At 48.1% G+C, this 12482-nt stretch overlaps 1 protein-coding gene across 3 annotated transcripts in view; it reads right to left on the bottom strand.

Annotated features, from left to right (window-relative positions):
• Window positions 1-12482, bottom strand: part of STRN3 (striatin 3) — a 1674795-nt gene that overhangs the window by 214336 nt on the left and 1447977 nt on the right. For all 3 annotated transcript variants that reach the window (XM_069638486.1, XM_069638489.1, XM_069638488.1), the window contains one exon: window positions 393-500. In XM_069638486.1, the coding sequence (XP_069494587.1) occupies window positions 393-500 (108 nt within the window). The remainder of the gene's footprint in view (window positions 1-392; window positions 501-12482) is intronic.

Here is a 12482-nt window from a genome sequence, read left to right as displayed (position 1 = left end):
AATAAGGGAGTAATGTTTTAAAAGACATCACTCCCAAAACTGAGGGCATTCAGCAAAGAAGAAATACTGAGGGTCTAATTGAGGTAGACGGGAAAGCTGCAAAAGGAGGAATCTTTCCCAACACCCCTAAAGGATCTTGTTTGCACGCTCCCAGTTGTAAAAAAGATTGAAAGACTAGCAGCGGTCACCCCCTAGTGCTCCACTTCATCTCTACTTACTGCTTGATCACCTGAATACCAGACTACAAGAGCCAAAGTTTCAAGGTCCGCGTGGCAATAAAGGGTTGGATCATAAGCAAATCTACACGTAAAACTACAACACATCTTTAATATTGTGGACAACATTTAAAAGGCATGCATGACATTTTAACACTCGAGCAATCAATTGCTTACCCGTTTTATTGTCAAAAAACTTGATGTGTCTATCTTCGTGGGCTGTGATGGTGACTGGAAGCGTGGGGTGGCTGACTACCCTGTTGATGTGACTGCTCAATTGGGAACCTGAAAGCATGAAAAGTCATGCAAGTAAAGTAAATGCAGTCAGCATTCAGTACATTAAGCAAAGCAAGTGGGTCCGTTCATAGTGCTAGATAATAGGATCGTCCCCACGTTCAGAAACAGATAATGTTCATGCAGGGGCTGTACTTTTAACAGTTTCTCAGAATCCAAATTAAAGGCAAATAATGAACCTTTGATGTGCACTGAGTAATAGGACTCAAACTTTACATTTCAGAAGATAGATCACTCTAAGGCCTTTCAGAATGCTCGACCTCTGGTAAACTCATTTGTCCACTTGTCGAACGTGATCTGAAGACAACCCTGTTCAGGTTTTTCAGAAAAATGTCAAAATCTATCAGACGTGTGTAGATTCTTTGTGTTGCTACAGGTGAAGGGGCTTTAAGATTTTCCGGCCAGAATACCATGTTTGTGCTGGAATGCTCAATCTCCCAGTTTGCGATTACATGGAACCCAGGTTTATCAGACACTAGCTGTTTCGAGCCACATTAATTTAGCTAGGTGGGTAGTGACTCTACCTTTCTCAGGCTTGATGGCCCACCTCAAATGAAGACTTAGCAGTCCAAACCCTGTTCCTCATTCACTCTGAAATCCTGTGAACAGTGTCAATGACCATAAGTGACTCTGCGATAGGACTGGTCCAACGCACCTCAGTGCTGGAAGTTCTGATGCTTAGAGCAGATGCCTGGGTGGAGAGAGAAAGAGAGAGAAAGAGAGAGAAAGAGAGAGAAAGAGAGAGAAAGAGAGAAAGAGAGAAAGAGAGAGAGAAATGCCACTGTAGCAAGTAGTGCCAAGTGATGACTGTACTGTGGGTCTTGGCTCAAGAGGGAAAACAAAAGTAACATTTTGAGTAACTTTGAATTTGAAGACAGCACAAGAAAGATTTAGAAGCCTTTGATGCCTGCAGATATTTTGTCAAAAGGGATTGAAAAGTCTAAGTAATGACTTCACTGTATGCTGCTTGTATGGAGATACTAATATAGGTTTATGATTTTTTTTAATCACACCCTCCACCCCCAAAATGGCACCACTTCTTGACCTGCTTGTGCATAAGTCGTCTCCTCCAGGGGTACATTGTGGTTATTGCGTGAATATATTCCATGGCAGTTGGGTAGATAGTCCTGCTGGGCTCTCCTTTTGCTAACTTTGGTAGTCCCTTAAGCTTGGTGCTGCCGTATTCCATCTGACCACCTGGGGCAGGAGTGCTCCCAGAACACGGTATCGAGTTCTCACCCAGAAAGTGCGATGAGACACAAATGGTGTCCGCTATGAGATTTACTTTTAGCTACACCAGTCTTTAGCCTTTTTATTATGTTGATAGCCACACGTTCTTTGAACAGGAGCAAATGGACTACCAATACTTTTTTGCGCACTACAATCTAGTCATGTTCATTTTGGTTCTTGGTGTAGTTTTTACGTAAGTATCAGACATTGGCCAATCATTCTAGGTGTGCTCCTCACAGGGCACATACGCGCTTCTTGGTTTGTAATCAGATTTAGGCTGGAGGAGGGTCCCACAGATACCACAATACAACTTTGTGTGGGTTTTAAGGAGGTTTTCATTTTGCAAATCTTACCCTCTGCACTGAGCCTTCTAGCACTACTGCTGGACTCACTGGGATTTTCTCAATGAGTTTGAAGAGGAGTCAGACTATCTCACTCACCTCCTTCATTTACCTTTCTTCTGGGGACACTGGGTCCTTCGTCCAAGGTTGCAGAATGGGGTGACCTCTGCCATTTGTTTTGTTTTCCATGCTCCTAATGCCCCTCTAGCAATGTAGTTTTGGGCTCACAGGTTAGTCCTTTGACTTACCAGTACAGGAGTGATCCTCTTCTTTTTAGGACATGTTTTATTTTTTGCAGCACACACCATTTCCCAGAGTGCTGTGGGGTGTTAGGAAAGATGACAATGCATTACTTACCGTAAAAGCATTTCTGATGGTTGTATCTGCTTAGATTCACATGCTGTGCATAGGTCCGACATCCAGTGGTCACTGCGGAGTATTGCATTTTGTTTTTCGTAGTCGAAAAGGGGACGTCGACAAGGCATGTCTGTAACACTATCCCTATAGTGACGTGCGTTGTACCCACAATCCCTCACGCGTCGAGGTCCCTCTGTTTGTATTTTTTCTGCCCTGAGGGAGCCTTCTATACGTGAGTGAGTACAGAAAAGAGAGAGAGAGAGATGTAGAAAGGTGTCTATGTTCCTTCCATCCGAGCGGGGAGGAAGGGTGGGCGCATGTGAATCTAAGCAGATACAACCATCAGAAATGCTTTTACGGTAAGTAATGCATTGTCTTCTGATGTTTGTTAATCTGCTTAGAATCACATGCTGTGCATAGACTAGCGAGCAGTACCCGGAGTTGGCGGTGGGTTATGAGAAGGAACAGTAGAGAAAAGATGTCTTAATACTGCCTGTCCCACCTGGGAGTCAGATCTAGAGTGTGCATCTAGACAGTAGTGTTTTGCAAAGGTGTGCACAGAACTCCAGGTAGCCGCTTTGCAGATGGACTCAAGGGGAACATTTGCAATGAACGCTTAGGAAGCCCCAGTGCCTCGAGTGGAATGTTCTCTTGGCTTGAAGGGTAGTTCTCTCTTAGCACGAGAGAAACAGAGTGATGCATTGAACAATCCATCTAGATATAGTGGACTTTGAGACTGCATCTCCTCCTCTTCCTGCTGCCACCGAGACAAATAACTGATTCGTTTTTCTCAGTGGTCTGGTTCTTTCCATGTAGAACATGACAGCTCTGCGTACATCTAGTGTATGCAGACTTCTTTCTACCAAGCTGGAAGGGTTTTGAAAGAACGTTGGTAGTTCCATTGACTGGTTTACGTGGAATTTCGAGATGAATTTTGGTGCAAACCTTGGGTGTGTGCGTAGAACCACCTTATCCTTGTGAACTGTTACGAAGGGGTCTAATACAGAAAGAGCCTGTAGTTCACTTACTCTCCTAATGGAGGTGATAGCTATTAGGAAAGCAGTCTTAAGAGTGAGGTCTTTAAGAGTTGCCTTGTGCATGGGTTCAAAAGGAGGGCCCATGAGTCTAGAAAGTACCACATTTAAGTCCCATCCGGGAGCTGGGTTAGCTATCTGAGGGTGTATTCTCGTTACCCCCTCCATGAAGGCCTTGATAACTGGTATCTTCCACCACAACACTTTAAGTTGTGAAGTAGTGTATGCAGAAAGTGCCGCCAGGTGGACTTTAATGGAATTGAACACTAGACCTGAATCCAGTAAATGGGTCAAGTACAGAACAATGTTTGTGGGAGAGCAGTCAACCGGGTTGATGCTCTTACCTCTACACCAGATGACAAATATTTTCCACTTGCTAGAATAGCAGTGGCGAGTATTAGGTTTTCTGGCTTCCCTGAGGATGTCCATAAATCTCTGCGGGAGTTGTAGATGTCCAAATTCTATGATCTCAGGAGCCAGGCTGCTAAGTTCATGGTCTGAGGGCATGGATGCAGTGTCCTGCCCTTGTCCTGTGACAGCATGTTGTACGGGCAGGGAGGTTTCACTGGGGGAGATAGGGACATCCCCATCAAGTGAGCGAACCATGGCTGCCGGGCCCACATTGGGGCCACTAGTATCATGGTAACCTACTCCTGGTGCATCTTGTGCACCACTTTGTTGAGAAGGGGAGTCGGGGGAAAGGTGTAAACAAATTTCCCTGACCATTGAATCGACAGACCGTTCCCCTTGGACTGGTTCTGGGGGTACCTGGAGGCGTAACGTTCGCATTGTGAGTTCTCCAGAGTTGCGAACAGGTCTATTTCCGTGAATCCCCATTGCGTGAAGACGTCTAAGACGATGTCTTCGTGCAATTGCCATTCGTACTCTTCGGGCAGGGGGAAGTCTCTGCTGAGTTCGTCTGCTAGCAGATTGAGTTCCCCTGGTACGTGTTGTGACAGTAGGAACATGTTGTGTTTGAGAGCCCACTTCCATATATTCTGGGACAGCTTGGACAGTCCTGGAGAGTGGGTGCTCCCCTGCTTGTTGAGGTAGTACATGGCTGTGGTGCTGTCTGTAAGGACCATCACCGTCTTCCCTTGTAGGTGTTCCTGGAAGGCTTTTAGTGCTTTGAACACCGCCAGTAGCTCCAGTAGGTTTATGTGCTTGGATGCTACGTTCGGAGTCCACACTCCGAGAGCAGTCTGATGGGATAGGTGAGCCCCCCATCCTGTGAGGGCTGCGTCCGTGGTTAGAGTGGCCTCCACCGCGGGTGTGGCAAAGGGTTTCCCTATTATCAGGTTTTCCTTTGTCCACCACCGTAGCGAGAGAACCAAGGCTTGCGAGACCACCACTAGATCGTCCCATTGTCTGCTGGCCTGACACCACTGGCTGTTGAGCCACTCTTGCATTGGGCGCAGGCGCGCGTGAGGCACCAAATAAATACACAACGCCATCATTCCTAGCAATCGCATCGCTTTGCGCACTGTCACCTCTCGACCTGCCACATATTGGGGGATCTGAAACAGCATGTTTTGGACCCTCTCGTTGGAGGGGAATACGAGGCCGTCCTTTGTTCGAATTAGAGCCCCTAGGAATTGTTTGACTTGGCTGGGGTCTAAGCTGGACTTCTTCTCGTTGATGGAGAAGCCCAGTTGGAACAAAAGGTCTACAGTCTTTTGGGTATTTGAGAAGCATGTCTCGTAAGAATCCCGTTATGAGCCAGTCGTCGAGGTAAGGGTATACTGGGATGGATAACCTGCGCAGGTGGGCCGCTGCCACTGCCAGTACTTTCGTGAATACTCTTGGTGCAGATGCTATGCCGAAGGGTAGCACTCTGAACTGGTAGTGTTTGCCCTCTATCATGAACCTGAGGTATTTTCTGTGCGCTGGCAACATTAAAATATGAAAGTATGCATCTTTCATGTCCAGTGTTGTCATGTAATCTCCCTGTGATAGCAGCGGGATAACTACCTGTAAGGTCATCATAGGAAACTTTTGGGGTTTGACAAACTTGTTCGCTGGGTGCAGATCTAATACAGGGCGCATGGTTAGATCCTTTTTGGGTACAAGGAAGTACACTGAATAAATACCTTCCATTACCTGAGATAGAGGCACGACCTCTATGGCTCCTTTTTCCAGCAGTTGGTCCACTTCTTGGAGAAGGATGGCGAGGTGTTCTGGTGTCATGCGGCGTCCCCTCAGGGGTCTGTATGTTGGGGAACTGTTGAACTCTATACAGTAGCCGCGGGCTACGGTGGAAAGTACCCAGCGGTCTGATTTTATTCCCTCCCATGCTGGAAGAAAGGATGTTAACCGGCCCCCGACCGGCGTTGCATGGGAGGGGACGCGAATCTTCGCGTCACTTGTTGGTGTTGTTGGCTTGGGAGCCTCTGGGGGTGGAATCCCGGCCTCTTCCCTTGCCACAACGTTGACCCCTCTGATTGTACTGGCCGCTATTACTTTGGTAGTTGCTGGCAGAGTACTGTTGGTTTTGTTGCTGGCGTTGTCCACGAAAAAAGCGCTTATTACCAAATCCCCGCCTGTTAGGGGGTTTTGAAATTTGGTCTAAGGTCTTTATTGTATCAAATTCTTTCTTCGCGTTCTCCAGCGCGTCATCCACTGCTCTCCCAAAGAGGTTGGACTCCTCTATGGGTTTATTAATAAGGGACGCTTGTGTTTCCGCCTTAAATCTGGAATTGCGAAGCCAGACCTGACGCTTTAGTAAAATTCCTTGTACCAAAGTGCGGCCAGCCGTCTCTGCTGCATCGAGGGTATTCTTGACGATGCTTTGATTGACCAGAGAGCCCTTGTTAACTGTAGCCAGTAAACGAGTCCTTAGGGGTTGGGGAGCTTCTTCGATGTCCTGTCTGAGCTTAGCCCATTGAGCATCGGCGTAGCTTGCCAATAGGGTATTATTATTGGCGATTCTGGTAGAGAATGCTGCAGAGGTGGTGATTCTCTAGGCTAGGGTATACAGCTTCTTCCCCTCTTTATCTGGGGGTGCCTCGCTAGTAGATAGTGGGACTCCTGCCCTTTTCCTGGTGTTGGTCACGACCAGGGAGTCCGGGATTGAGTGACCCTTAATATATAATGGGTCTGATTGAGAGGGAGTGAACAGTTTCTCAATCCTCGGATTGACCCCTCTCACCAATGCAGGAGTGGAAAGAGAAGGTGTAATACGTCTCTTAACTGAGGCGAGGATGGGTATAACCTGGCTAGTGGGGTTTTTTTCTTTGATAATCCTCTCCACAAAATCGGTGTCTGGGGTGACCTCCCCAGTTTCGATTTAGAAATGTGCTTCTGCCTTCTTCAGCAGTACATTGAAGGTGGGTTGATCATCGACAGGCGAAGGGTTCCTGACTGGTGTAGTTTCAGTAGACCTGATGACTATACTGCTACTGCCTGTGTCAGTCGACCTAGCCGGTGACTGCCAGGGATTTGGGTCACCCTCACCTGTGTCTTCCTGGAATCCTTACTCACATAGGTTAGTTTCCTCGTGAAAATCTTCCTCTTCTTGTTGGTCCTCAACATAGGTGAACTCATCTTCCTCTTGGAAGGTGTCTTCCTCAGTGGGATTGTAAGAGTTTATGTCCTCCTGTATGGGGTTATAAAACTTCTGGTATTTAGCCCTTGGACTCTCCAGGGGTACCTCCCTTGGTCTCTTGGGTGCCCTGTCTTCTGGGATGGACATGAACCTATCTAGTTTGTCCATACAGGTCTGGAACCTTTCAAAGGTCCACTGAGGTCGGCCAAGACGGTCTGGGAAAGAAAAGGGGGTTTCTTCCTCCTGTAATTGTCTGGTTCTGTCCCATAACGTCGAAGAAAGAGCCTTCGCCTTCTGAGTAGCCTTCTTGCTGGCTAGGGCCTTCTGTCGGCGTCTGGAACTGGCCTGATCTGTTTTCCGGCGCCTTCGGCGTATCTTTGGCCTTGTGCGCGGTTTTCGGCGTTTCACTCGCCGTACGTCTTTGGCCGTCCTTAGATGCTATGCGCGCGAGGCTTTTGGCGATCATTCTCTCTTCCGAGGGATCGGTCGCCGTCGCGCTATGAAACGTCGAGCCTTTGCTCGTCAAGTCCATGCTCGTCGAGTCCTTGCCCGTCGAGTCCTTCCTCATCGAGTCCTTGTTGGCAACGTGAGCGCTCTTGCGATGCGCGACGCCGGAAATTTTGGTGTTAGCGCCCTTATTTTTAGAGTGCCCAGTCGCCTGTTGCGGAAGCGGTGGCGGGGAGGGTTGACGACCCTTACGGTCGGCGGAAGACGTCGGAGGGCCCGGCGTCCGCGTTGGCGCTATGGCTGCCTTCGTCTTCGACGAATGTGTGCCTGGGGGTATGTGCTTTGGTGTTTTTCTGTGTGCGTCCTTGTCGCCGGGGTGTTCATCCCCATAAACTGGGCGTGAGCCGGGCTTGTCGGGGCCGGGGACGGACGAGGAGCGTGAACGCTCCTTTGAGAGGTCTACAGCCTCCGTTACGGGGGCCGTGTAGTCACTGTCCTCGTCACACTCGGCGGCGGCAGCGGGCGAGGAGTCAGGCCTAGATATGGCGTAGGCCGCCCACCTTTTGACCCTGCGGTCTTTTAGAGTTTTGGGCTTTAGTAATTTACAGGCCGCACAGCCGTCGTCCTGGTGATCGAGGGGTAAGCAACGGTTGCACCGTTTGTGCTTATCCTTCCAGGTATATTTACCCTTGCAAAGCGGGCAAAACCTAAAAGGCATCCTCTCCATAGCTGAGGGTAATAAGTGTGACTACGACCTCGGAAGGGAGGGGAAAGAGAAAGGCATTCTTAAAGAAAAGATAGAAAGACCACAAAACCCCACTCTACCTACTGTGTATGGCGGGCGAGGCCAGGCCACGTGTTCGGCAGCGCCGAGAGATCCCCTCCGCTCGTTCTTCCGTTGAAGATCTTGCTCGGCGGAGAAACGGCTCTGCGTCGAGGGAGGGATCTACGTTATTGATATTAATAACAAACGACCAAAGGTCGAAGAAACTATTTGGCAATGTCTCTCGAGGAGCTCCGCATAAAGGCGACCAGTAGCTGGGCAGAAAAAAACAATCTGAGGGACCTCGACGTGTGAGGGATTGTGGGTACAACGCACATCACTATAGGGATAGTGTTACAGACACGCCTTGTCGACGTCCCCTTTTCGACTACGCAAAACAAAATGCAATACTCCGCAGTGACCACTGGATGTCGGACCTATGCACAGCATGTGATTCTAAGCAGATTAACAAACATCAGAAGTTCTTATTGCATCTTTCCCTCCATAGATTTCTATGGGACACCATTTCTTTTTGCTGGTTTTGAACCCTGCCCCGACCTTCGAGGTCAGTAAAGACGGGACGTAGGAGTAAAGAGTAGACAACCCCTTAAGGTGGGCCTTAACCACCAGGTTGGCTGCTGAAAACAAATGCTCAGGGGAATTCTTTTAAGCCTCAATGGCCGCCAAATAAGTGCATCAGGGTCCAGACACTTGTCGCTGGCCCAATGGCAGAACCTAATCCATTTGCTCTCATACTGGGACCGAGTCGAGGGCCTGCTGAAGCCTCAGCTGATCAGGAACCAGGCAGCCAGGGCCAGTTTGGCTGGGCTCCAGAGGTTTCACTGCCCCGCCCTGCTGCATCAGGAAGCCCCTTGCTGGGAATCGGAAGATGGCCGGGAACCTGGAAGCACAACTGCAGCAGATCCGAAGACCAGTGGGGGGCAATCAAGATGAGCCTGCAACCCATGAAGGCCCGGAACTTGCGGAGGGTCCGTTAAGCAGAGGGGTGGGCGGGAACGCGTAACACCTGCAGCAGTGCCAACAGATCTGAAAGGCCAATCCCAGTGACCTACATCCTTGACCGGCCTACAAAGCAAACTGGGGGCACTTGGCATTCAGGGGAGATGCAAACAAATCCAAGTCTGCGAACCCCCAACGCTAGAACAGGGGCAACAAGGAGTCATCATGCAACTCCCACTTGCAAGTGTTGCACCCCAAAAAACGCAACTGATCCGCTCCTGCATTGCTGTCCACCGAGAGGTGGACTGCTGAAATCCAAATCCTCTCCGTCAGGGCCCATTCCCAGATCAAAACCGCCTCCATGCAGAGGTGGGGGAACGGGTGCCACCCTGCTTGTTCAGGTAAAACATTGTAATAGAAGTGTCCGTCCTGATCAGAACAGACATGTCCATGATTGTTAAGCAAGAATTGATGCAGTAATCCTGTGGGAGACTACACAGCCCTTGTCCTCTTGGTATTAGGTAACCCACCTATTGGTATAGGTCTGTACTACACAAGTGGGTAGTGTGACTGAGCAGCCAGACTTCTCTCTAGAGTGGTAAATGTGAGCTGTAGCAATGAAATCCACCAATACAAGTATCCAAATAACACTTACACGCAAGGTTTTTAGTTAAAAAATTGATTTAACAGTAATTTTTAAATAAGAATTCTTTAAAAAGGGCAATGTTTAACAATAAAAATACACTTCAAAATACTTTCTCAGAATCAACCCAAAGCAAGTAGACACTTTAGAGATGCTTCATACACACTTCCTACACCATGAGGTGACTTCACCAACGACAACAGTAATGGCATTTATATATCACTTGTACACTTTGTAAATTCTGGGGTTGGCAGAAAGGAAAGGTTAGAGGAAGGAAAAAGGTTAAACCGGTTCTCGGAGCATGTGAGCACTTCATATCTTCCAATGCAGTCTAGATAAAACACTTTCACAGCAATATTAGTTTAAAACCAATGCATCAACTATGAGGGACAGTAAGAATCAAAGTCAATGGAATAGAAGAGTCTGCAGGGAGTCGGGACAGCCAAAGTCAATTGGAGCGAAGTCTATGGGGCTGAGGCACTTTTTAGATCGCAAATGTATTGCACAAAGTTAGAGAGTTTGTTGAAGAAAAATCACTGTAGGGTCACAAGCTGTTACACTTGTGAAGGTTAGAGCGGAGATCAACTCTAGAAAATGCAGCCACGGCAAGTCTCAACTGGGAAGAGCAAGCTACAGACAATGATTTAAGTACCCCAAAGTCAGAACAGTACCTTTGGTTAGAAGAGGGTCCAGCTGGCTTCTGTCTGGTTGCAGTGACACAGAGCCTGGGTTCCTGGGCCTCATTTGTGGGGACAAGAGGGAAGATGTCTGGGGACTCCTGCGGCAGCAATTCGAAGGTCGGCGGCAGCTTAGGGTTCTTTTCGGATCAGCAGCACTTCATGGTTTCAGCGCTTGATAAACGGCACTACTGCGGATCTTGGACACCCGTTGGGATTCCTTCACTCCTTCAGTGCTGCACTCTGGTGAGGTGACTCGAACTTGGGTCGTCCTGCTTAGGGAGGGATCCTCAGGAGACTCATGGAGCTTTTGGCCATCTTACATACTGTTAGGCAGAATCACCTGCAGTACCCTTGGGGACCACTACAGGCAATTCGGACTACAAGTGTAAGCACAATTTCACATTTGGTAGAAGCCTGTACTACACAGTAAAGTGATAGCGATGGCTGAGCAGCCAGACTTATCTCAAGAGTTTAAGTGAGCAGTAGAACAAGTTACACAAAGAACCAACCAATACAGTGATTCAAGCAAACACTTACTCAAGGTTCCTTGGTAAAAGAATATACATTTATTTACTCAGTCAGTTATAAAACATTACTCTAGCATAAGCAGCTCAATATCACACACTAATACATCACAAAAATCCAACCGGTACGTAAATGAACAGATTTTGCTACATAATGAAGTGGGAGCAAATGGCACTTCAGATACTTAATAAAGGAGGGAAAAGACAAGGTTATAAGAATAGACAGCCCAAATACATTCATAGGCAGGGCAAAGGGTTTCAGTTAAATACATCCATCAATTCTGCTTAATAGGCCTGGGCCAAAGTCAATGGTTCAGAGTCTTTTGTATAGGATAGCACAGTTCTGGTATATAACAGTTAAGTCTTTGCCACAGATTTTTAAAGGATTTGGCTAGGCAAAAAGTTTGACGAATGTTTAGGGAAGGACAAGCCTTCGTAGTTGAGGAAAGTTTCACGCACTTCCTCGATGGCCGAAAAGATTTCCGGGCCACGTTTGCACAGGACCTTGTCAATGAAGAAACCTTTAGCTAATGCAGTTGTTCCTGCAGTTCGAGCAGATCTCGCTGTTCCTGAGCTTCAGTCGTGGGGGCAAGAAGGACGACGTCGGGAGGTTCCTGCACTGCCCAGGGAAGAGGCCAAAAGAGGTAGCAAGACGTCGGTTTAAGGTGCAAGTGTCTTAAAGTCCACAAGCTGGTTTCCTTCCCTCTGGCTATCCGGTTTTCAACAGCACTCTGATGAAAATTTCGACCAGAAGAGGACGTGTCCAGGTGGCTTGCGAGTTGGTTGTTTCCACCAAACTCAAGGGAAGAAGTTAACCATGAAGGGCTTCTTGGTCGTCAGAGTTTCAGGCAATTCGGACCTGCAGCAGGGGTTCACCGGTCATCCAGGAGTTGCAGCAGTCCTCTTCCTTCCTCTCCTGTTCTTTCGTTCCAGTGGTCGACTCTGCTTTCCAAGTCCCAGAGACCTGCTTTTAAACAGTTTTCCCCCATTCATTCCAGCCTGGCTGTCCCTCACATAGCAGGGTGGCTGTCCTTGCCGGACAGCGAGCCGGCCAATCATGCCAGAGTGCATTCAGGTCTTTTAGGAGACTAAGCACAGGGATTTTCGGGCACCTCCCTCACATCCTGTCCACCCCAGACACTCAGGCGACAGAGGAGGGCTTCAGCACTGAAGCCGGCCAAAGGCCAACGGACAAAGGGACCAAACCTGGTTTGGTGCGCAGAGACAAACACAAGAAGGACCTTTCCTAAAAGAAATGCCGGAAAAAGATGAACAGAGTGTTTTTACAGATGGGTCTTGGGCGCCATATTGAAAAACATGGCTGACCCGATTTTGAGCTACCGTTGTTAGCTGTAGGGAAAAATCATGGTAGTTTGATCTAAACCACTGCCACAAGCCATTTAAAGTAGGAAGGGGTAACATTTGATTGTTACATGAGTGTGTTGACTCT

Source organism: Ambystoma mexicanum, chromosome 14 (assembly GCF_040938575.1).
Source record: "Ambystoma mexicanum isolate Mex_15411 chromosome 14, UKY_AmexF1_1, whole genome shotgun sequence".
NCBI lineage: Eukaryota > Metazoa > Chordata > Amphibia > Caudata > Ambystomatidae > Ambystoma > Ambystoma mexicanum.
This window is presented reverse-complemented; position numbering and strand designations above follow the sequence as displayed.